A 23,105-nucleotide genomic window follows, 5' to 3' on the forward strand; every position below is an offset into this window, starting at 1 on the left:
GGAACACCTTCGGCTCCCTGAGAGATGGGATGCTCTTTGTCCCCAGGACATGGGGCCTTAAAGGCCACGTCCAGGAGCTTGGACTTTGTCTCAAGGGCAGTGGGAGCTGAGGTGGATTGCATTTTAGAAGAATCTTGGTGGCTGTCTTCTGGGGAAAACATTGGATGGGGGCAAGAGCGGATGCCGTGATTACTGTTGTTCAGGAGAGACTCGGTGATGGCTTACTGCGCCGTCCGATGTGAGAGCCACTGGCCACATGTGGCTATTTAAATTTAATATCAAATCAAATTGCATTCCTCAGTCACACTAGTGCTCAGTAGTCACTGGGCTGTGCGGATACAGAACATTCCCACCATCGCCACAAGACCCAGGCTCTTGGCTGTGGGTCAAGGCAGAGCCCAAAGGGGACACTTTTATGGCTCTTGATTTCTTGATTTGGGTTGTCCTGTCATTTTCCAGAAGAGTCATTCATGTTCCCTAGCAGCACGAGAAAGCACCCATTTTGTCACACCCTCCTGATGCGGCTTATTGTCTTTTGACGAACCCTCGATTGTGTATAAGCCCCTGGTCAAGTCTGCCTTCACTTAGGGTGTAACGTGTGGACCATGAGGTCTTTGTGATGAGGGAATTATATGTGTATTAATGCAGATTTCAATAAAAAGAGTTATGTTTGCCATCGTGGTACGGTCTGATGCTGTTTAAATGCCTTTGGTAATATCTTCAATCAGATGGCAAATAGAAAACAGGAAAGTTAGTAATAAAAAATGAATTAGGACGATTAACGAAAGGTGAACCGCTTCCCTCCTCAGGCATCAGGCGGAGCTGACGGAGCTTTGCAGGGTGTTCCTGTCCAAACACACGTCCGGATTATTGCAGCCTCCGGGGCTGGCCCTGGGGTCCGCTCGGCACATAGGACTCGGTTATTGCCTTCAGTTTTGCAAAGGTCATGGACAACCCCTTAGAGGGTCTCTGAGGGGCTCACACCAGGATGAGGGGCTCCTATCCTGGGGTGGCTGGATGGGGCCTCTGAAGAGGGGTTTCTTTCTTTCTTTTTTTTTTTTTTTAGCATTTTGCATTTTCTCTCATTATCTACTCAAAGTCATGCCTACTGCACCTCTAAACATTTCATTAAATCCAATGATACAGCAAACACTCCCAAAATAAACTTAGATTGTATTGCAGTTTCACTTTACAGTATATAAAATGCTGTGTTGTGACAGGTATCAACTATCCGTTAGATACTGAATCAATTTTTCTTAAGCACTACTCACTGCTTGCTTTTCTTGAAGCTAGATCATTCTGAAAATTTCCTGTTAGACCTATGAGTGCAAACATATGGTATCTGTCCTTCTCTGCCTGGCTTATTTCGCTCAGCATGACACCCTCAAGGTCCATCCACTTTCCTACAAATGGCCATATTTCCTTCTTTCTCATTGCCATGTAGTACTCCATTGTGTATATATACCACATTGAAGAGGGGTTTCTGACTCAGGGCAGGCCAGGAATTTTCTTCTTCCAGGGCAGAGACATCCATGGCCTTGTTCCCCCTCTCTACCCACCAGGGCACTGGAGAATCCTAACTGTCCCTCTTTCTAGCATCTTCCACAGGGCTGCCCTTGGGGAATCTTCCTCAGTTGTCTGGTGTTAGGGGTGTGGTCTCCTCCAGAAGGGGTAGAGGCAAAGACTTTAACTGACCAGTGCAGGGAAACAATTCCGGTGACCAAGTAAGGTGTGTGGGGTTGGAGCTCAAGCCGGAAGGACATAAAGCTTGAACCTCAGTAATGTTGGAGCTCAAACTCACCAGAGGGTGGGCCATGGAGGTGACACACTGGTGCGTGGGGTGGTTATGTCCACACCGGCTGGGTTGGGTGACGCCCACAGTAGCTGTCTATTTGCTGTAACAGATGGCATGTTTTGTTAGTACCACGTTTGCTGGATGGTCCCTGAAGCTGCCTGTGACTACCTACCTTAAGCCAGAGCTTCTCAGACTTTAACGTGCATGTAGATCACTTAGGGTCTTGTTAAAATGCAGATCCCAATTTGGTAGACCTGGAGTGGGGCCGGAGATTTTGCGAGTCTTAACAGGATCCAGAAGATGCTGGGCTACTGGTCAGTGGACCACAATTTGAAGTAAAGGCCTTCGTGTCAGGCTGAGCTCCCAAGAAGCACAGCCTGAATCAAGGATGCTTGTCAAAGAGATGCAGTTGTGTGCTCTCCCAAGAAGGGGTGTGGGGGCCCAGAACAAGCCTGGGGAAGGAGGTGAGCAAGGGGTGCAGACCTGCTTCAGCCTGATTTCACGGGGCATCCTGGAGAAAGAGTGGCTCTACAGAGCTGGTCCCATCTTTTTGTTTTTATTAATTTTTTATGTTTATTTATTATTGAGATAGAAACAGAGCATGAATGGGGGAGGGTCAGAGAGAGAGGGAGACACAGAATCCAAAGCAGGCTCCAGGTTCTGAGCTGTCAGCACAGAGCCTGACACGGGGCTTGAACCCACAAACCGTGAGATCATGACCTGAGTTGAAGTCGGACGCTTAACCGACTGAGCCACCCAGGGGCCCCAGAGCTGGTCCCATCTTGAGGTCAGGGCTGGGGGTGGCCTTTTGCACACCCTTGTCAAGTTGGTCACTGGTCATGGGCTTCCTCAGAAAGGGGTGGGGGAGAGGTGTTATGCTTCCTATGCTTTTCTCCTATCAGCCAAGGGCCCTTCTGTAGATGAAGGGGCATTAGCACTCACAGTTACCGGGGGATGGGTGCAGAGCTTAAAAGGGGGATCTGGGTAAGACCTCAGGAGTATCCACACACTGTATCCTTGTCTGATAGCCTTGAGAGTGTGGACAGGGAGATGGACTGCTGGCTCTTGCTTGAACTCTGCTGTGTGACCTTGGGTAAGCCACTTCTGCTCTCTGGGCACTGTGCTGCAGCCTCACAAGGTTTTGGTCTTAATTGGTCCTTGGTCCTTTCTTTCCTTAGGTTGTGATGGAACCCGCAGGGAGAGATAGGTAGGGGTCTGTACAGGGTAAGACAACTCTTACTTCAGAGCCCAAGGTGGGGTGGTGAGGAGGGCGAGAGGAGGAAGGGAGAGAGGAGACAGGGGGAAGGGAAGATGAAGGGAGAGAGGGGGCGAGGGGGAGAAAGAATCCCTGAGACCTGGAGTGTTCAGGGAGGGCTTCCTGGAAGAGGGAGGGGTTTCAGCAGGACCTCCAGGAAGGGCAGGATGAGGACCTAGAGAGGAGGGCAGAGCAGAAGAGCAATTAATTTAGTATCGATCATGGTATGGATGTTTCACTTACATTATTTATTTGCTCTTCACCACCACACTTGGCATAGAAGCTGATCCTGCTGTCAGATAAGCTGAGGCACCAGGAGTGAGGTGACGGGGCCATAGTCACACTGGGACTGGAACCCAAACCTGTGAGCTAGGACCCCCATTTTCCACTTCCATGACTGCACCAAACAGGGAGGGGGTGTGGCCAAGGCCAAGGAGACCAGTGGCTTAAGGAACTGTGGCAGAGCTGTCTGGATGGGTACAGGCTTGTGTGGTAGAAGATGTAAAACCTGCAACTTGGGAAGGGCATTGAGTGCCAGGCCCTGGAGTTGGGGTCCTACACTGGGGAGCCTCAGAGGGCTCTGGGTCGGGCGTGGTATGTGCAAGGGGAGTGAACCAGTGTTGTGCCCCTCTGCTCTGGGGCTCTTCCTGCCCCACACTGGTGCCTCTGTCTCCCCTGGTTCAGCATCTTCATCAGTGTGTGTGTGTGTGTGTGTGTGTGTGTGTGTGTGTGTGTGTGCGCGCGCGCGCACGTGCAAGCATGCATGCATGTCCACTGAGGGTGGGGTGGAGTCCATCCTTGACCCTTTCTGTAGACCATTTTCTTGGCATTTGGGGTCCTTGGGGGCAGAGCGGCTTCTGCTTTTGCTGTAGGCGCTCTGTGGGACAGAAGACCTGGAATGACACTGCTGCCAGCTGTCTCAGTGGAGGGAAGAGCTGGTTGCTTCACCACGTGACAAGCCTACCTTCCTGCCTCCCTCCTTCCTGTGTGGCTGGCCAGCCCCAAGCTGCATGCCTGAGCCTTGGAGGCAAAGGGAGGAAGGACCACAGACAGTTGTCCCAGATGAAGGTAGATGTGGGCTTGGGTGTGTCAAGACTTTGAGGCTGAGGATTCAGGTCTGAATCATCTTCAGCTTTCTTTACTCTCTTATCCGTGGCCCGAGTTTCCCCCTCAGTGAAAGCTGGCCACATCCAGCTCTTTCTCATTCTTCAGGTAAACCTCTTTCTCTCTCTCTCTCTCTCTCTCTCTCTCAGGATGTTATGTAAGCTACAATCACAACTTGGCACCTGGCACAGGATGTTGATATCAAACATGGAAACTGTTACCGCTGAGTGGGGTGGCGCGGGGAAGATTGTAGTGTGGGAGGTATCTGCTAAGTGGGGGAGGGGACAGAGGAGGAGCTACTGTTTACCAGATCCATACTATGTGCCAGGGGTCGTATGTATGCCATTTCACTTAGCCCTTGCAGTAGTCCTGTGAGGTACATAATATTTGTACCATGGCACAGCCACCTGACACCTGGTCAGGTGACACCAGAAGCTCAGAGAGGTCGAGAAGCTTGTCTAAGGTCACACAGCCTGCAGGTAGCAGAACGGTCTAGCTCTGAAGTCATGATGCTTATTCTGCACCCTGTGCCGAGGATCATTAGCTTCCTTTGAGGGGCCCTTTTACATGTGTTCCCTGCTTAGACTCAATCATCCCAACCTAGAAGACTTGGCATAGGATATGTAGTTCCCACTGCAGAGACAGAGGTGAGTGCCCTCCTTGTCCAGGCTCAAGCCAAGGGCATAGGCCAGGAGGGCTCAAACCCAGGGGCCTGGGCCTTACCCCGCACCTGCTTGCTGCGTCCCAAGAGGCTTTTGTTGTTCTCAGCTTGATGTCGTATAGACCAGACACTTGTTCTTTGGCTGTGAGCGTGTCATGGCCAGTGCTCTTCTGTTAGCCCCCGTATCGGCTGTCTGTGGCTGCATGAAAGCCACCCAAAATTAGTGCTTCAAGGCAAGCATTCTATTTAGCTCACAATCTGGGGGGTAGCTGGAGGACTCTGGGCACGGGCTGGCTGGTCTCTGCGGGGCTCCCTTCTGCATCTGTCATCAGTTGGCCTTACTCACCTGGTCGGTGGTTGGCCGGCTGCTGGCTGGGAGCCAGCTGAATGTTGGCTGGGCTCTCCCCAAAACCTCTTCTTCCAGCAGGCTAGCCCAGCTCCTTCACTTCATGCTTCAGGGATCCTGGTGCCGCAAGAGCAAGATGCTCTAGTTCACTGGTGCCTTTCAAGTTTTTCCTTCTGACACCTTTGCTGTCTTCAGTGACCACGTAAAGTCACATGGCTAAGCCCAGCTTCAAGGTGTGAAGAAAGAGACTCCATCTCTTGATAAGAGGACCAGTGACATCACTCTGCAGAGGGCACTGATGTAGAAACGGGAGGACCCGCGGTTGTCTTTATAATCTCTCATGGCTGGCGGCAAACATTTGTGGAGCCCTTGCTGTGTGCCAGGCACCGTGGCGGGAACTTCAGGGTGAATTAAGAGACCTGTAATGACCTAATGAAACAAAATGGGAGCATGACAAGGTTAGTCAAGGAGAGCTGCACAGGTGCTGTGAGGCCAGGTAATGGAGGGCCAGAGAGGCCTTCAGGAGTTACAAGAAGACACATTGATTGCTCCCTGGTGGGGGCAGGGTAGGCATTCTAGATAGAACAGCATGTGCAAAGGTCCTGTGGAAGGAGCACACATTGAAGTGCCAGTTCCCTCTAAGTGACAGCATGCTTGGACTGAGAAAGGAACTTTTGGTTCATAGATGTCCCCTGAGCAGCCCCCATGTGATGTAGTTTCAGTAGGGAGGCGGTGAAAGATCTTTCCATGGACAGCTTATACATGGTGCAGCTGGGCTTGGTGGACTTTGGGAAGAGGGAGAGATTGATGCTCATGTAGGCACCCAGGAAATCCCTGTGGAGGAGGAGGGATTTGAGCTCGGAAAGGGGAAAGAGGTAGTGAGAGAGAGGTCATATGTTAGGGTTGAGGGGCAGGTCTGGAGTGCTGGGTGGACTTAGTTCTGTCGGCCAGTGATCTCTGAACCATGAACTGAGGATGTGATGAGTTTGAGGGTGGGGACCTGAGTGCCTGGACCCCTGGGGGCTGCCCTTGATGTCACTGAGCCTTGGGTACGTTCTTTCAAGGCACATCAGGGGGTGCAGTTTTAGAAAGGCCTGAGGTCTCTGGCAGCCAGAATAATGATCATAAATGAGCCAGCACCGAACTAGAGAAATGGGGCAAGTCAGACAAATTCAAGTTTGAATCCCTGTTCTTTGTGACATCACCATGAAACTCCGGGCAAGTGCCACCAGCCTCAAGCCTCAGTTTTCTCCTCTGACAATGGGGAGCCTGGCGCCGTCTACCCTGGGTTGGCTGGGGAGGAGCCTGTGGTGGCCGCGCTCATCCCCGCGCCTCTTCTGTGCATACAGGCTTTTCCTGTGTGCGGCTGAGGACAGTGCAGGGGCCTCAGGGACTGCAAGTCGGAATGGAGCAAACGCTTCTCTCTACCAGGCCCCAGAGTAAACAGAAACCATGGCAACCCGGATGCATCACATGGCCGGCAGCCCATCTTGCTGCTGATGGCCAGGGGATGTCACAGATGTCCACCAGCGGTGGGGTGATCCACGGGGACTCCCTTAGCCCTTCTCCCTGCCTGAGGTAGGACTGACCAGTTATAGAGAAATCAGTCCTGACTTTGGGTTTTTATTCAACCTCATAGTTTATTACTTAATTTCATTTTTCAGTCTTGTCCCAGAAAGCATGTCCTGAATGAGAGAAGTCCCTTCCCTCCCCTTCCCTCTGTCATCTCCTGTTGGATGCCCTGGGAGGAGTTGCCAGGACGCTGTTAAAGAGCAGCACCAAAACAGCCATGCATCTAGTCTGGGAGGGAGGGAGGGCACAGGGCCAGTGGGCTCTGCCAGTGTCCACAGACATCCAGCAAGGTGGTGGCATTAAGACCCCACTTTACAGAGAGGCTCACCCTTCCCTGAGGTTCACAGCTAGTAGGAGGCAGAGGTGGGATTTGAACCGGGGTCTTCATGCTTCAGAACTCATTTCCATACTGCCTTTGGTTGATTTGGAGGCTCAGGCACCCGTGTGGCTGGGAAGAGTATGTTTGTCAGCTCCCATGCGGGGGCTGCTGGCTTGCAATGCCTGCCCCACCACACAGGTCCAGGGTGGCAGCATTGGAGGTGGAGGGGCTAAGGTGGCCTTGGAGACTGAGAAGGTTTCCAGTTCTTGTGTTTCAGCCTGGCAGCCTCCTTGCACACCTCTGGCAGGAGTGGACTTGTACCCTTGATTCTAGAAGCATGGCTTTGCCTTGGCTGGATGTGGAGAGTGGGGCTTTCTGGAGCCGCTGGCTTCTCCCTCTACATCTCCAGCCTGGAGAGTCAAAGTCCAGGCTTAGACGATCCCTTTGTCTCTTGGAACTTTGTCTCGTCTGTAAACTGAGGGATCTGGTGATCCAGCTGACAGCACTGCAGTGAGTATGGACAGTAGGGCCCAAAGCCTTCCTTCCGATCCTGTCTGTGACACTTACTAGCTGTGGACATCCAGCAAGTTACTTAACTTCCCTGTTCCTTAGTTTCCTCTTCTGTGCAATGGGGATAATAATTGCATCTACCTAACAGGGTTGTCTGGAGAACCGATTTGTGTAAATTCAGGAAGCAGTCCCTGGGAGCAATACCCTAGTATGTGCTGCTGTTCGTGTTACCTCGTGTTGGGAAGTTGGTGTGGATAGAACAGGCCCTGTCCTTGTGCTTGGCAGGGGCAAATGCTCAGAAAGTGCTTTGGGCTGTGGAGGGGAGGAAGAAGATGGCACCGCTGGGCCTGCTTGGGGATCTGGGGACACCCACCTAACCTCTCAGAGTCTGACTTTTGGTGGTTGCTTGTTTGTTTTTGGTTCTTCAGTGACAAGAACACATAGGAAGATATAAAAGCGTATTTAATACATTCCAAAATTAGAGCCAAAGAAAATATAAAATAGAATAGATTCTAGGTGGAAAATGAAAGCAGGTATGTCGGCTCTGGGCTCTGCAGTTATAGAAATCAGCATACCCATCCAGTTCTGGGCTTCCTAGCAGATGAGTGAAAAGGGAAACAGATTTGCTCCAGGATTTCTTTGATAAGGGGGAAGAGGCTTGGCAGCTCCTCACGAGAAATACAGTCTTAACTGGCATTGGAGCAGGAAGAGATTCCTCTTGCCAGCCTCATGGAAGTTCTCAGGCATCAGTTTCCCCAAATGTAAAATGGGGGATGAGACCGTGCTTCCTGGCTGCTCCGGCTGATTGTAGGGATTACGTGGGTATAAAGTACCTGGCGCATGCCCAGCGAGGCGTGGGCGCTCAGAGGGCACATTCTCACCCGTCTGCCCTGTCATGGCTAGCTCCTGTCGATTCCTGGACGAAAGCTGAAGCCCACGCAAAGTCCGGCAGTGCCTGGAGCACAGCTCTGCTGTTGGGACCCAGTCAGGGGGAGTCTCATGTGTGGGAGGTGGAGGCTGTTTAATAACAGGACCGATGCCAAGGCCAGTGGGGCACTGTGACACAAGGAGGCATAAGCCCCACAAACGAGCACGTGTGGCTGAGGACTACTACTTGAGGGCCACCTGTGAGACTGTGCAGTCAGCCATGAGTTCGAACTCCTGGAGGGTCGCGGGGTGGCGGAGAAAGTGGGAGGCATTTACAGAGGATGAAGGGAGGTGGGATCCTGTGCACCGTCACGTGTGCAGTGTGGCCCCACAGTGGCTGGAGGCACATGGGATGAAGCAACCACGGTGCCCCAGTGGGTGTGAGGGTCCAGACAGGCCCCTCAGAGGCGCAAAGCGGCTTTAATCACTTCCCTTGGGCGAGATTTATTCCACAGCAGCTCAGAACTCCCCACATTTACAGGTGCTGACGGGGGCATCACAATATTGTGAAATGAAGCAGGGAGCCGACTTCATTACAGCTTACCTGGCAAGGAGGCAGCCGCCTTAGTTAGCAGCGATGGCGGGATGTGACAGAGCTAAAATTGAACTTGGCAATTAGGCTCGTGAGAGGTTCTCGGTGCCGTAAAAGGAAGTTCCATGGAAATCAGCCCTGGTAATCACAGGGTTTACAATTAGTCAGTTACTATTAAGGCTGCCCTGTCACATGTACCCCAGGGCAATGCAGGGGAACGGGCATGGAAGCCGGGTTTTGATGGTCTGGGGGTACCATGTGCTCGCCTACCCCAACTTTTTCCTTTTTTCACATCTGTTCCAGGACAGACCCTGTGTTAATGTCATGGCACAGGTACAGGATGGATCATTTTAAAGTCCTTTTTTGCATGGCCTTGCACCTCTTTCCCATTTTGGGGCTTCTCCTGACCTGTGAGGGTGTTTGCCCAGCTTCGTATCTCTCCTTGGGATATGGCACATGAAAGGCTCAGCATTTTCTTGACTCCTGGTCCCAGAGAGAGGAATGATGTGATGTCATTGAAGGTTTCTGAGCACCCTCATGGAATTATTTTTATTAAGCCATAACTAGAATATTTCAACAATCTCAGAAAATTGTCCCCATTTTGCAGATAAAGGCAGTGAGAGGCTGGTGTGCACCAGGCTGTTGGTGCCAAGAGAAGCAGGCAGAAAGAAAGAGCTGACACAGACTCGCTGCTGAGTCGGCCTGGGGTGTGTGTACTGACCCTCTTGAATGGAAAGATGGAAACTCAAGCCAGCCCATTGCTTTGAGCCTTGGTCAGTTTATCCATAAAATGGGAGCTTGTGCTCAGCAGCATGTAAGGATTAAGTGACGTCACCCAGGCATGTTAGAAGGTCAGCATGGTTGGCTGTTGTTATTAACACTAATATTTATTGTCCGCTCGCTTTGTCCCGGGCCTGGGACCAGACGCTCGCCACGAGTGATGGCAGCTTTGCACAAGGGCCACACAAGGCAGTCTCACGTCAACACAGGCTCAGAGAGGGTTTGACTTTGTCCACGTCTTCTTAGTAAGGGGCAGTGCCAAGATTCAGACTCAGGCAGTCTGGCCCCCAGAGTCTGGCTCTTGTCCCTGCCCCCAACTCCAGGAGCAGCTGAAAGTGAAGAAAACAAGGCAGCCAGGGTGAGCTGCCTCTGTGGCCGAGAAGAGAGAAGCATTAACACAGAAATATCTTTCCAAAAGACTTCGGCTCCTTCACATGAAGCTGAGTCATCTCTCTGTGTTTTGAACCGTAACCATCGAGCTGCCTCAAAATGCCCCAAATAAAAATAAAACTAAAAAATGCTGAGTTCTCCCAGAAGGAGCTGAGCAGAGGGTCTGTAGAACTGGGACCCCCGCCCCTCTGCACTGGGTACCTTGGCCCAGGTGTTTAATGGGGCAGGCGCTCTCAGGCTGAATGAGTCCCAGCCCGGAAGCTGTTCTGTGCCTGCACACCTGGGGACAGCCTGGTCACAAGCCCAGAACTCCTGCACGTGGTGGAGTTCAGTGTTTGATGGAGAATGTAGTTGTCCCACGGCACCCCACCTCTGCCTCTTACCACGCTTCCTCCCGTTGCTGTGGACCCAGCCCTCTCCCTCCGTCCACACTCAGCCAGTGACCCTGAGGTCCTTGGCTGGAGCACTGTCTCCTTCTATACTAATATCTCACCTACACACGTGAGCTGCGGTGTCTTTGGGGGCAAGGACCGCGTCCTAATCACACACTGCCCTCATGCCTGGAACTGTTCTTTGCATAGAGTAGGGAGTAGGCTGACAGAACAGAAAATACTATTGAGTGAGTGGATTAATACATGATAACTGAGGGCTTTTTACCTTCACACTTTCTCTGTGACAATAAGTTATATCTTTTGATCATCAGAGTCTCTGATTCCCAGCTAGAAAGTTTAACATCCAGCAAGCACTATGGGCTTCTTTCCAGATCAGTAAATGCAGGTCATTTGCCTGGCTGCATACTATTCCACTGAACAGAGAGTTGTGATTTATTGAGCCTATCCCCTATCAATGGATTTTATTCTCACTTCTATTTTCTTTTTTTTTCCATAATATTTTATTTTCAAATTGTTTTCCATACAACACCCAGTGCTCTTCCCCTTCACTTCTATTTTCTTATAAATAATGTTGTAATAAAGAAAGAAATGTCCATGTGCAAGTGAGTTTGGGCCTAGGAAGTCCTTTCCCATCTTAAGCCAGTACAAGCATTCACAGATGGACTTTTCTAGCACTCCCCCAGCTTTGTGTGTATGTTTCCAGATCTTCAATATGCCTCACATTTCTACCTCTCTATCATAGTGCAAGATCTACATCTCCCTCTTCTTCAAACAAGCTCCATGTGCTTGGATCTGGGCCTTGGATCTACAGATTGTGTGTACTTTGTATTTGTTGAGCACCTGCTGTGTGTCAGGCCCTCTAGCAGCTGAGACCCAGAGATGCGCAAGGCAGAGGGGTCCTGGCCGTCATGGAGCTCACAGCCTAATGAGGAAGATGAACAATAAGCAGAAAGAAAAGCATCCATCAAAATAAACAACCAGAAAACATTGGCTGGAGGGATGTGCTGTGAAGAGTGTAATTTAGGGTGGGCGAGTCAGAGGGAGCCCTTTCTGGGGAGGAAGGAGATCTCCGAGCAGGATGTGAAGGATGAGAAGTCAGCTGTGTGAGGGCCTGGGCAAGTGCAATCCAGGCCGAGGGAACAGCACGAGAAGGGGGCAGAGGTATGGACACAAGACCCTTCCTCTCCGGAGCCCCTTCTAATCCCTCTGCCCCCTTCTCACGCAGATATGCTGGGCGTCAGTCTCTTTTATCACCATGTGTTCCCCAAGTCGTTCTTGTCACTTAGTTTATTATTGTTACCAGTGTTCAATATTGGGGTGATTCCCAGAACTCCTATCCCTGAGTTCTGAGTGTCCTCGGCTCTGTGAGGCTTCCTCAGCAGCCTCTGGTGTTTCTGAAATGTCCAAAAATGAAAATTGGTTTAAGAGGGCTTGGCCCAGTACATGGCACTTAATAGACACTGCCATCCCCATTTTACAGATGAAGAGACTAAGGCTCAGGGAAGCTAACCATTCCAGCAGGCAGAGCAAGGGTTTGGCCCCAGTTCTGTCTTATTCCAAAGTCCACGTTCTTCACGGAGCCCTGAGTTAACTGCACTTTTGTGGAAGCTAACGAGACTCCATCGGGACCCATAGTGCCTCAGACCAGCCCTGTCACAAGCCTGATCCAGCCTCGTGGTGGGTGACCTTGGCCCTTGGCCTGCTAGCCTCAGAGGACTGGGAAGGAACCAGGCAGGCTCTCATGTTTTTGTTTTAAATTATGAATTTCGTACATGCTTGTGGAAAAGAAAAAAAAAGAAGAAAAAACAAGACAAGAAAGAAAAGGCAGTGACTGAATATACCTCCGTATCCTACTCCCCAGGGTGACCGCTATTCACAGTTTGGCATCTTTTACGGTGCGCATCCAAACACACACATAGTTGTCGTTCTTATAAAAATGGGGTCATGCCCTTGACTCTTTCTCCCAACCAGTCCCAAGTCAGCACCTGCAGACCTTCCTCATTCCATCATATTGCACAGAATGGATATATTTTATTCTGCCCAACATGACGCTGGTTTTAGACATTTAGTGTGCCCCCGATTCTTGTCTGTAACAAGCAACATCTGTGGGTGTGCACCATGCACGCCAGTGCAGGTATTTCTGCAGGATGGATGCTCAGAAGTCTGACTGCCAAGTGAAATGGCATGCAACTTTCACATGTTGACAGGTGCTGCCAGGCTGCCTTCCAGAAGCCTTTCCGGCTCAATACCTGCTCCCGAGGCAGCCTGCGTGAGTGGGGAAGGCTCGTAAGCCACAAACGATGCAGAACGAGCCCGCCTCCCCTGCCTCCCGCTGAAACCTGGTGTGGAGACCACTGCCAGGAGCTCCAAACACTCAGGCCCAGACTGGGATAGAAGATGGATTTTGATAAAAGATTAAATAACAGGTTTTTCCATTTCACCTTATAGGAATGGGATGGGGGGGGGGCCGGGGTGCCGGGCTTCCAGCCAATAGAGGACCAAGACTTGTCAGGAGGGCTTATAAAGCTTGCTATTTCTGGCATTTTTTCCTCTTTCTCTGCTGATTATGCAGCAGAATCGCACAGAGGCTGTCGCGGGCGCGTTCTCTCTCTGCCAGGGCTTCTGTGGAATGAGACGCGGGCTCCTTCTACTTGGGAGACGCTGGTGCATTGCAGGTGTGTTTCAGCAGAAGGTAAGCAGCGGGTGCCCACCAGCTCCTGAGGTGGAGACAGGCAGGCTGTCACTGCGGGGTGAAGACAGACAGTGCCCGGGTGGGGGCAGGCAGGGACCTGGACTGGCGCTTGTCACACTATGCAATGAAGATGCTTTGGGAGGGCTCCAGGAGGCCTGCACTTGGCAGCTCCTTCTTGAAAGGGAGTTCTTAAAGTGACTGGAATTGGCCCCGGGAGGGGCAGGTCTTGGTGCCCTGAGCATCGTAGCTGCCCAGGGTGCTCAGGAAACGTTAGTTCATCCATTCAGCACACCCTGCCGTGGGCCTGGCCAGGTGTGGGTGGGGGGTCTGGCCAACTCAGACCAGAAACAAGGGTAGGGATAACACATGGCATAGCAGGAGCTCAGAAGATACCTGGGTGAGGAGAGGGAAGGAGGGGCAGGAGGGGTGAGGAATCGCTGGGGCTGTCACTTGGAACGGAGGGTGAGCTGCTGCTTCCATTGGGTTTTGGAGTTTGTGGAATCAGTAAAACTTCCTCCCCAGATCTGCAAGTACCACCTTTTTCTTTCGTCCACTGGGGATATTGAAATATAAGCCTTTGGGATACCCAGTTGCCATCCTGTTGTAAAAGCAAGGATAGCAAAAGATGAGGAAGGACATCGTCACAGATTTTTTTTTAAAGTTCATTTTTATTTATTTTGAGAGAGAGATGGAGTTCAAGTGAGGGAGGAGCAGAGAGAGTGGGAGACAGAGAATCCCAAGCAGGCTCTGCGCCAGCAGCATGGAGCCTGACCAGGGACTTGAACTCATGAACCATGAGATCATGACCTGAATTGAAATCAAGAGTTGGATGCTTAACCAACTGAGGCACCTCTGACATTGTTACAGATTTAAGGGCAAACACATACACACATAATAGGTGACAGAGATTTTGAATGCAGAAACCTACCATTAATGGCGTTTTCCAGCTACGCTGGGGAGATTGTCTTCGGGGAGGGAGTTGGCTGAGCCCGGGGGTGGGGCTTGTTGCAGGTGACAGGGCTGCACCCGACTGAGCAGGAGGCCTGACCTCTTCTGGTGCTCTGATTTATCACAGTCGTTGTGGACAAGCTGGCTTCACACACGTGTGTGCCAGAAACGGAAACTGCCCTCTCAAGCCTGCTTTCCCTTGCTTGGAATGTCCCAAGGGAACCAAGAGAGACCAAGAAACCTGGCGTGATCTCCACTTTCTGCCCTCTGGGTTTAAAGGCAAGAGGCCACAGACCCTCGGTTGGCTGGGGATGGCTTTGGAGCCAGCCAGCCACTGAGGAAATAGCCATGGAATGCCTGGGTTAGGTACTGGTTTCAGATCTCAGCTCTGCCACAAATACAATCTGTGGGCCAGCTTTTTGAGCTTTGCTAGTCTCCGTCTGCTTGTCCATAAAATGGGGACAGTGATCCCTCCCTCCTTGTGTTGTGATGATTGTGTGTTGTGTGCATACACATGCTGCCTAACACTTTGCCTTGTATGTGGTAGGGCTCCATAAATGTTGAGTGAACAAATGAACAAATGACCTAGAAGCTCTGCTTGGAACTCCATGGTTAACACTGTGTGTGTGTGTGTATGTGTGTGTGCGCACGCGTGCACGTGTGCACGCACATGTATGACCTAGGGAGCTCTCCTCCTTGTGCCTCAATCCAGAGACCCTGTGTTTTGGTTCTCTTCTTAAGGTGCTTGGATGCAGGGCCACATGCTGCTTCACAGCCCTGTCTAGTACGGATTTCTCCACGTCTCTGGTCACATCCGTGGCTCTTGACTGGGAGAGGAGGGGTTAAGTACAAGGACTTACTGGTTGTCTTAAAACAGATTGAGTCTTATTTTTAATGCTTCTTGAACAGCTTTCTGAATAGTAGCATTGTACTGGTGGGGTCTCAGGACAATAGCAAGCCAGTATATGAGTGTTAGCTGAGAGCCCAGGGTGGGGAGAAAGGCTTTGGAAGGGAGATGGGAGTAGTCTTAGAAAGGAGGATGTGACTGGAGTATCACCACTCCTGAGTACCCCCAGACCTGGGGAACAGAAGCTGAACCCAGGTTTCTTTTTGAATGTTTTAGGGCGGGGGCGCCTGGGAGGCTCAGTCGGTTAGACATCCGAGTTCGGCTCAGGTCATGATCTCGTGGTCAATGAGTTTGAGCCCCGCATCAGGCTCTGTGCTGACAGCTCACCGCCTGGAGCCTGATTCAGATTCTGTGTTTCCCTCTCTCTCTACCCTTCCCCAGCACTCTATCTCTCTCTCTCAAAAATGAATAAACATTAAAAAAGTAAATGTTTTAAGGTTTTTTAAAGTTTATTTATTTTGAGAGAGAAAGAATGAGAGAGAGCAAGCAAATGAGCAGGAGAGGGTCAGAGAGGAAAAGAGAATCCCAAGTAGACTCTAACTGACGTGGGGCTCAGACTCATGAGCCGTGAGATCATGACCTGAGCCAAAATCAAGAGTCGGACACTTAACCCAATGAGCTAGCCAGACACCCCTAAACCCAGGGTGAAGACATGGCTTTGACTCCTGGCTCTGCTTTGTGTTTGCTGTGGTCTCTGGAAGGTCACTTACCTCTCTGAGCCAGTTTCCTTACCTATATATAGAATGACAGATTAGTAGAATTAAATGGGATTAGGTATATAAAGGGTTGTGTTGGTGCTTCCCCTCTTGGGGAAGGACCTTGGAGCCTTTGACAGGGCCCAGGCCATCTGCTGGCACACGGGGTTTGGCACACAGCAGACACTTAATGGATATTTGTGGAGTGGGTGAAGGTGCCCAGGGAGTGGGAAGTCAGAGTTACGTGTTTATATCATCCTACGCAATGGCTTTGCGATCTTGAGTAAGTTCTTTGCCTTCCTTTGGTCTCTGATTCCCTTAGAAAAAAGTAGTTTAGGCTGGTCCTATGAACTCCTACTATTCTATTCTGTGTTGGAAATTCAAACATAAATTCATGTTTGAAATTAATTTCCTTTCTGCAATTAGTGGCACCCCTGATGACCGTCTCCCTCCCGCTGCCTCCTGCATTCACAAACCAGTAATTAATAAAATTGGGAGCAGAGGCTGGGACGTGAGGTTTCCTGAGGAGGCCGCTCAGGCACGGCGGGGGCTCTCTCTGCGGCACCTGCTGTGCTTGCCTCCGGGAGTCACCATCTCCGTCCAGTCAGGGGGCCTGGTGGGGTTCACGTGTGTGGATAAGCACGAACGGAGCCCTCAAACCTCATAGATGGGAAGTGATTTCTCCAGCTTCTCCCAGATGCTGGGGTGCCATTTTCCAGGGAGAGTGTGGGGGCCTCCTGCTTTTGGGTGCCCCTCCAGCTGGGCATTGATACAGGAATCAGGTGGGCCGGGATCTGTAGTCTTCCCTGTCTTGATTTCTGGCTGAGACTTTAGGCAATGCACTCACCTTCGCTGGCTCTTACTTGGTATGTGGCCGTGGGAGCAGCAGCCTCTTACAAATATGAGGAGATAGTCTAGAAAAGCCGCTTTGATCTGCACATTCTCTCCCCAGAGGGTTCATCTGAAGAAGACAGTGGCTCTAAATGCACCCTGTCTGGATTCACACGCCCCCACCCCCAGCCATGCCTCTCTCCTGTCATGCCCATCTTGGTAAACACTGTGACCGTCTGCTCCTCGGGTTACATCATCCCTGGCCCTTCTCTCCGCCCCACTCCCTGGTGGCTGTTCCTGCAGGATAAAACCCCACCTCCCCACTTCACCTGTTGCCTGGGTGATATAGGAGCCTCTGCCCAGGCCTCCCTGCCTCCACGTCCCTTGCAGAGTCCGCTCTCCTCACACAGCTAGCGGGATCTCTGTGAGCCACTCCCCTGCTGAACGCCTTTTGTTGGATGGTTGCTTGTAGCCTGTTGGATCTGTTCCGATACCCTTAATGTGGGGGGCTGGGGCACCTGTCTGATTTCAGTTTTTGCACTCAGTGAGCTAGCTTTTGCCTCCTCCCTCCCAAGCGGAACCATCACTGCTGTACAGCTTCCTGAAGCCCCCTCCCTCACCAACCAAGCTGTCGTGCTTCTGGTGCATGCAGACCTTTTTGTCCAGAGTGTTTCCTCTACCCCTTGAACTCCTGCTCATTCTTGTGGACAGGGTTGTGGCATCGCTGCTTTCCAGAAGCCTGCGCTGATTGCTCACTGAGCGCCCCCCCCCCAACAGTCAGGTCCAGGGACCCTTCCCTGCACCCACCCTGTTGTAATCCTACTTATTAGGGCTCTAATGCTCTGGGGGACTGAAGCCAGGTATGATACACCTTTATCCTCACACCCTCTGGAAGGCCATGCAGCACAGAGTATCTGCTTGGGAAACACTAGTTTAGGTGAAAATGCAAAGAACTCCTTGCAAATTAAGGGCCTTCAGACCTAGGTAGACTGGATTAGATCCTCAGCCTGTAGTTTGATTTGGCTGTGTTACCTTGGACAAACGATCTAACCTCTCTGATCTTGGAGGGTCATGAGGATGGACAAGATGACTCTTATAACAAATGTCCTGTTCTTTCCCACCTGCTGGACTGTAAATGTCCCCAAGGCACTTGGAACATTTAGATGGCTCTCATACTTTGCTCTGAGCAGAGCAAACCCAAAGAGGGGCCAAGCCCAGTGGCCCCCAGTACCGTGCACAGAGGAGCCCTGCACAGAACCTCAAACAGGAACAAAAATAGCACCCATTGGGGCGACCTGAGATGCAGAAGCCACAGGAAGAAGCCACAGGCCGAGCGGATGTCAGCTGCTCTGAGGCCCCACCGAGGCTCCTCGGATGTGCCGAGCTCTTGCAGCCCTCACGCCTGCCCTAACTGGCTCCTCTGACCACAGCCATCAGATAAGGCCGCGGAAAAAGTGCTGGCTTCCTCTCTCTGGGGAGGAGTAATCTCAGTGCCATCTGTGGGGTGCACTCCATTCTCTGTTGCCTCTCTCGCATCTCTTCCCCTTCCCCCTTGCTCGCTCTCCTCACCTTACTGGTCTTCACCCATACAGTCTCACCTCCGGGCTTTCGCACAGGCTATTTCTCCCCCACATGCTCCCCTGGCTTAGTCCCTTACCCCCCTCCAGTTTGCCCAGCTGCCCCTTTCTTAGTGTGGTGCCCTCTGACCCCCTGTTTAAACTCACATAGCCTCCATCCAGGCATTCCTGATCCATCTCACCTGCTCACCTTTTTCTTCTTTCCATAATTCTTGAACCTTCTAACATACTATGGAAGTGACTTAATTACTGCATTTTATGTTTGCTTTCTGTCTTCAGTGCAAGAGGCAGGCTCCAGGGATCTTTGGCCCTGGAATAGTGCCTGGACCCCAAGTAGATACTTAATAAATATTCTTTCAGTAAATGGATGCACGAGTGAGGGGATAAGAACCCATCCAGCCATTAGAAGAGAGTCAGGCTGGATTTGTTTGGATTCGTATTTCACATGCACACTCACATGTGTGAACACACATGCACGCTCAGATGAATGCTCCAGCCACTTTTTGAGCCTTTCAGTGTTTGAGACAGGGCTGGCCTGAGGTAGGGGCTCAACAAATGTTTGTAGGAAGGAAAGGAAGACTGACAGTCAGGCCAGTGTGAAGGGGACCTTGTGCTTTAGGGAAAGGGCCTTTCCAGGTGTGGGTCAGCTGGCAGAAGAGGAGAGGACCAGTGGGAGATGGCGCAGGATGCGGCTAGAGAGAGTGGCTGGAATCAGTTCAAGCCAGACGTGGGGACCAGAGGAAAGAGGTGGGAGCCTTTGAAGGACTTTAATCAAGGGAGTGGCTTATGGCCAATTTAAGACTGGGTTCTCCCGGTTTGGGATTAGGTGGGAAAATTCAGTCTTTGTTCTAAGAGGCAGCTATATGCTGTGCTTTTCCTGAGGTTTCTTGTGAACCCATTATGTAGATGAGAAAATTGAGACTCATAGAAAGGAGTTTCACAGAATCTATCCTCCATATGACAGCCTGAGTCATCTTGTAAAATGTAAATCAGAGCATGCTACTCCTTTGCAAGAACTCTCCAAAATCTTCCCATCTGGGATAAAATCCAAATCCTTACTATGGTCCCAGGATTTCATATGCTTTGGCCCCACCTGACTGTTCTGATCTCAACCTTGTCCCTCCCCTGTGCTCGAGCTACGTTATTTCTCCCCCACATGACAGCTTTCTGCTTGCTGACCCCAGGGACTTTGTCCTTGGTAATCCCTCTGCCTGGAGCCCCTAGGGCTCCCCCATTTTAACTGTTACCTCTAGGGAGAGACCTTTTCAAGTTGTTTCTCACTGTCTTCTATCCCTGCAGTTCTCTTGTTTGCTTCACAGTCTTTTATCACAATTGTGCCCATGTTTGTGCGTTTGCTTGTTTGTTGCCTGCCTCCCTCAGTGGGCTGTGAGGTCTGTGGGGGCTGGGACCATGTCTGTGGGGGGTGTGGGGAGCTCTGGGCCTGTGTGGCCTGGGTGGCTGCATGCCCCTGGACCAGCCTGAGGAGACCCCCGGGTAGTGCTACAGGGACCCCCCCGGGGGGAGTAGCACCATGATTCCTGCTGCACGTGGTCATGACTCACTCCCAGTGCTGCCTGTGTTTCCCATATGCTAATAATGCTCTGCCTGGCATTTCAGCTGCCTGGAGAATCCATGAATATACGGGGAAAGATGTCAGGTCTGGGCTCGAATCCCAGCTCAGCCACCTAGTAGGTGTGAGATTTTGAGCAGTTTCCTTGACTTTTCTGAGCCTTATTTACCTCATCTGTAAAATGGGCACACAGAGGGATGGTCTGCCAACAAGGGCCTAACCCCTCTGTGCCCAGTGCTCGCTTCAGCTCTAAACTCCCTGAAGCTCCACCACCGAATGCTGGTTTGTAAATATGCTGTGAACTCATTTGACCCCAGAACCTGACCTGAACTGACATAAAACTCTTCGTAATTTTTACTTAATCCTTGCGTGGATATTTATAGGAGAGGAATGTGTTTTACTGCAAGTATGGCCCCAGACCCTGCCCCAACTACTATGTAAGTTGTGGGATTTTCACTTCCTTTCTGGAAATCAGAACACATTCTGAATTCTGAAACCCCGTGAGTGCTGGCTCAGGGGCTTGGACTCGTGTGTGTGAGCTGTCCCTCAAGACCATCTTGGGGCACGGAGGGTCGGGGGACCTCTGTCAGCTATTGCATAGCCAGAAACCTCTTGTTTCCTCTTGGTTTCTTGGCAGCCAGTGTCTTTTTAGCTGTCTGGGGTTAAGGTGGGTTTTCTTTCTCTGGGCAGAGGTTATGGCTTGGGCACGGTGAGCTCAGGTGCTGAAGCATTTCTGGTTTGAATTTAAAAGGAGAATTTTTTTTTCTTATGAATCATCAGAAAAAGAAATCAGAAGGAAGTGTGTGACCAAGGAGAGGAAATTAGGGTTTGCAAACTATGTGAGTCACCCCCTTTCTGACTCCTGGGTGATCCCTTGCTCGTGGCAGTTTTCATTCATCTCTGAGACTCTCGGTTCTGTAGTTTGGAAAACATCCCGGGGACTGTCGTGGTTTTATTCTGGCTCTAGCCCTTCTTCTCTTTCTAGCCCTCAACACGAATGCCTCTCTTTGAATCACTGCCACACTGTTTTACTTATTGCTTTATCGAATGTTCTTCTCTGCCCAGGTTCTGCTCAGAGTCCTACTTCCTGGTCCTCCCCACCCTCGTCCAATCACTGCAGCAGCTTCTGCTTGGCTTCCTAGACAGGCTCCAGTCTTACCTTTCCCAGTCCGTTCTCCATCCTGAAGCCAGAGGCCAGCTTCTAAAATGCAGCTCCCCACCCCACTGCCAAAAATGAAGTGAAGTGAAGTGAAGTGCAGCTCCCAGTCTGGGATTCCAACTCCTTGGTGTAGCCCTGAAAGCTCTGTCAGGACAAGGTCCTGTTGCCTTGCATCTCGGCTTTCACTGCCTCCCTGTTCAGCAAATGGGCCCCTTCTCCAGTGCCCTGGTCTTGGTGAGTGCTGTTCCCATGCCCTCTCCCTTCCATTGGTGGCTTCTCTTGTCACCTGGCCAGTTATGCTCATCCTGCAGGTGGATCTACTTAGAAGCCATCTCCTTCTGTGAAGTCTTCTCACACAGCCTGTCTCTAGGCTCCTGTGAATTCTGGCTCCCAGAACACTCACCACCCTCGTTACAATACCTGGTCCCATCCCTCTCAGTACATTACAAGCTCAGGAGGACAAAGACTGTGTCCCATCCATTGCTGGTACCATCTCCACCCTCAGGACAGAAGACTGTTTTAAGCAAGACTGGATGTACTTGAGACAAAGAGGCAGTGTATTGACAGGGTGACTCCTGAGGCAGGAGACAGGGGTCTTGGGTTTTCATCTACCTTGCTTTTGGCCGGCTATCTGACTTGGGAGTGGGTGCCATATTGCTTTCCAGTCGGCTGGAAACGGTTCCCATGTCAGCAGTGGCGTGAAATATCCCTTTCATTACGGTAGGTGTGTTTCATGTATATTTCCTATTTCCTCTCCCGTCATCAAATCAAGTGTACATTTTCCCTATGTACTTGTTTCTTACATGACTTTCCTGTTTGTGTCCTGTGTCCTTTTGTTTATCAGCATCTTGCTGTCTCTTTAATTTGACTGAAATATTTCTATGTTGTATATATTAACTGTCTCATAGTTGGTGCTGATATTTTCTTAGTCTGATGTCCTTTTCATTTTGGTTTTATTATGCTTCCTTCTACAGAAGATATTAATGCATATATATTTGAATCTGTCAATCTCCCTTCCTCTGTGATTGCTTCAAGGGCTGAGGAAGTTATCTTGCTGCCGTAGATCTGATAAACATTCTGTTCTGTTTTCTGATTATTTCCCTACAACATGACTTTTTATACTTAACTCTTTAATCTGTTTAGAGTACATTTTGGTGGGTGGCTTGCAGTGGGTTATCTAGTTAAGTGTTCCTAAATAGGAAAAGGATAACCCTGCTCTTCCCATTCTGTTTTTTAAATAATTGGTCTTTGTCTCTAAAAGGAGAGACAAAATAGAATAATTGTTATGAGGGTGAACTTTGGCGGAGTTAAGATACCGGCTTTGCCACTTTCTAGCTGAGTGACCTTTGTTGCTTAAATTTTACCATTAATTTTCTCCTCTGTAAAGTGGGATAATATCTCCCTCATAAGCTTGAGTGAAATATTGTATGCAAAGCCTGTCATGTGGCTCCTGGCATATAGTAAGTGGCCTCTTTCACCATACATTGTCTTTTTTTTTAATGCTTATCTATTTTTGAGAGAGAGAGAGAGAGAGAGAGAGAGAGAGGGAACATAAGCTAGGGAGGAACAGAGAGAGAGAGGGAGACACAGAATCTGAACCAGGCTCCAGGTTCTGAGCTGTCAGCACAGAGCCAGATGCGGGGCTCAAACTCACAAACTGCAAGATCATGACCTGAGCTTAAGTCGGAGGCTTAACCAACCAAGCCCCCCAGGCACCCCCACCATACTTTTGCATACCGAGTTGTGTCTCATTCTGCAGTTTCTCTTCTGTTGCACTGATTTAAAGTTCTCCTTTGACGTATTATCACACTCCTTTGGTTGTTGCTTCACAGAAAGTTTTAGTCTGGCCAAATGAGGCCCTCCATCCATTACTCTTCTTTTAGGAGTACTGCCGCAAACTCTCCCCAGATTTTTCACTGAATATTGATTCCTCCTGCCCACTCTGCACTGCAGCCCACCTCAACGATATATAGACACCCCCTCACCACACATCCCAGTGTTTTCACCCCTCCCAGCTGCCTTGCCTTGGCTCACTGTGGTCCCTCTGTCTGGCCGTTGTGTATCAACTGTTCTCACCTGGCCAGTCTCCATCTAGTGCCTTGTCAGCCGCCTCCCCCCCCCCCCCCCCCCCCCCCCCCCCCCC

General features: G+C 50.6%; 1 protein-coding gene across 7 annotated transcripts in view; it reads left to right on the forward strand.

Annotated features, from left to right (window-relative positions):
- Positions 1-23,105, forward strand: part of TOX2 (TOX high mobility group box family member 2) — a 134,282-nt gene that overhangs the window by 15,083 nt on the left and 96,094 nt on the right. Inside the window, exons 1-2 of one of the 7 annotated variants that reach the window (XM_029918591.1) lie at positions 12,926-13,009; positions 13,156-13,275. The exons of 2 other annotated variants lie outside the window; for them this stretch is intronic. In XM_029918591.1, the coding sequence (XP_029774451.1) occupies positions 13,213-13,275 (63 nt within the window). In that variant the 5' untranslated portion in view covers positions 12,926-13,009; positions 13,156-13,212. Of the gene's footprint in view, positions 1-11,708; positions 11,745-12,925; positions 13,276-23,105 lie in introns of those variants that run through there. 4 more of the 7 variants (XM_029918596.1, XM_029918590.1, XM_029918589.1 and 1 more) reach the window with 4 other exon arrangements.

Source organism: Suricata suricatta, chromosome 12 (assembly GCF_006229205.1).
Source record: "Suricata suricatta isolate VVHF042 chromosome 12, meerkat_22Aug2017_6uvM2_HiC, whole genome shotgun sequence".
NCBI lineage: Eukaryota > Metazoa > Chordata > Mammalia > Carnivora > Herpestidae > Suricata > Suricata suricatta.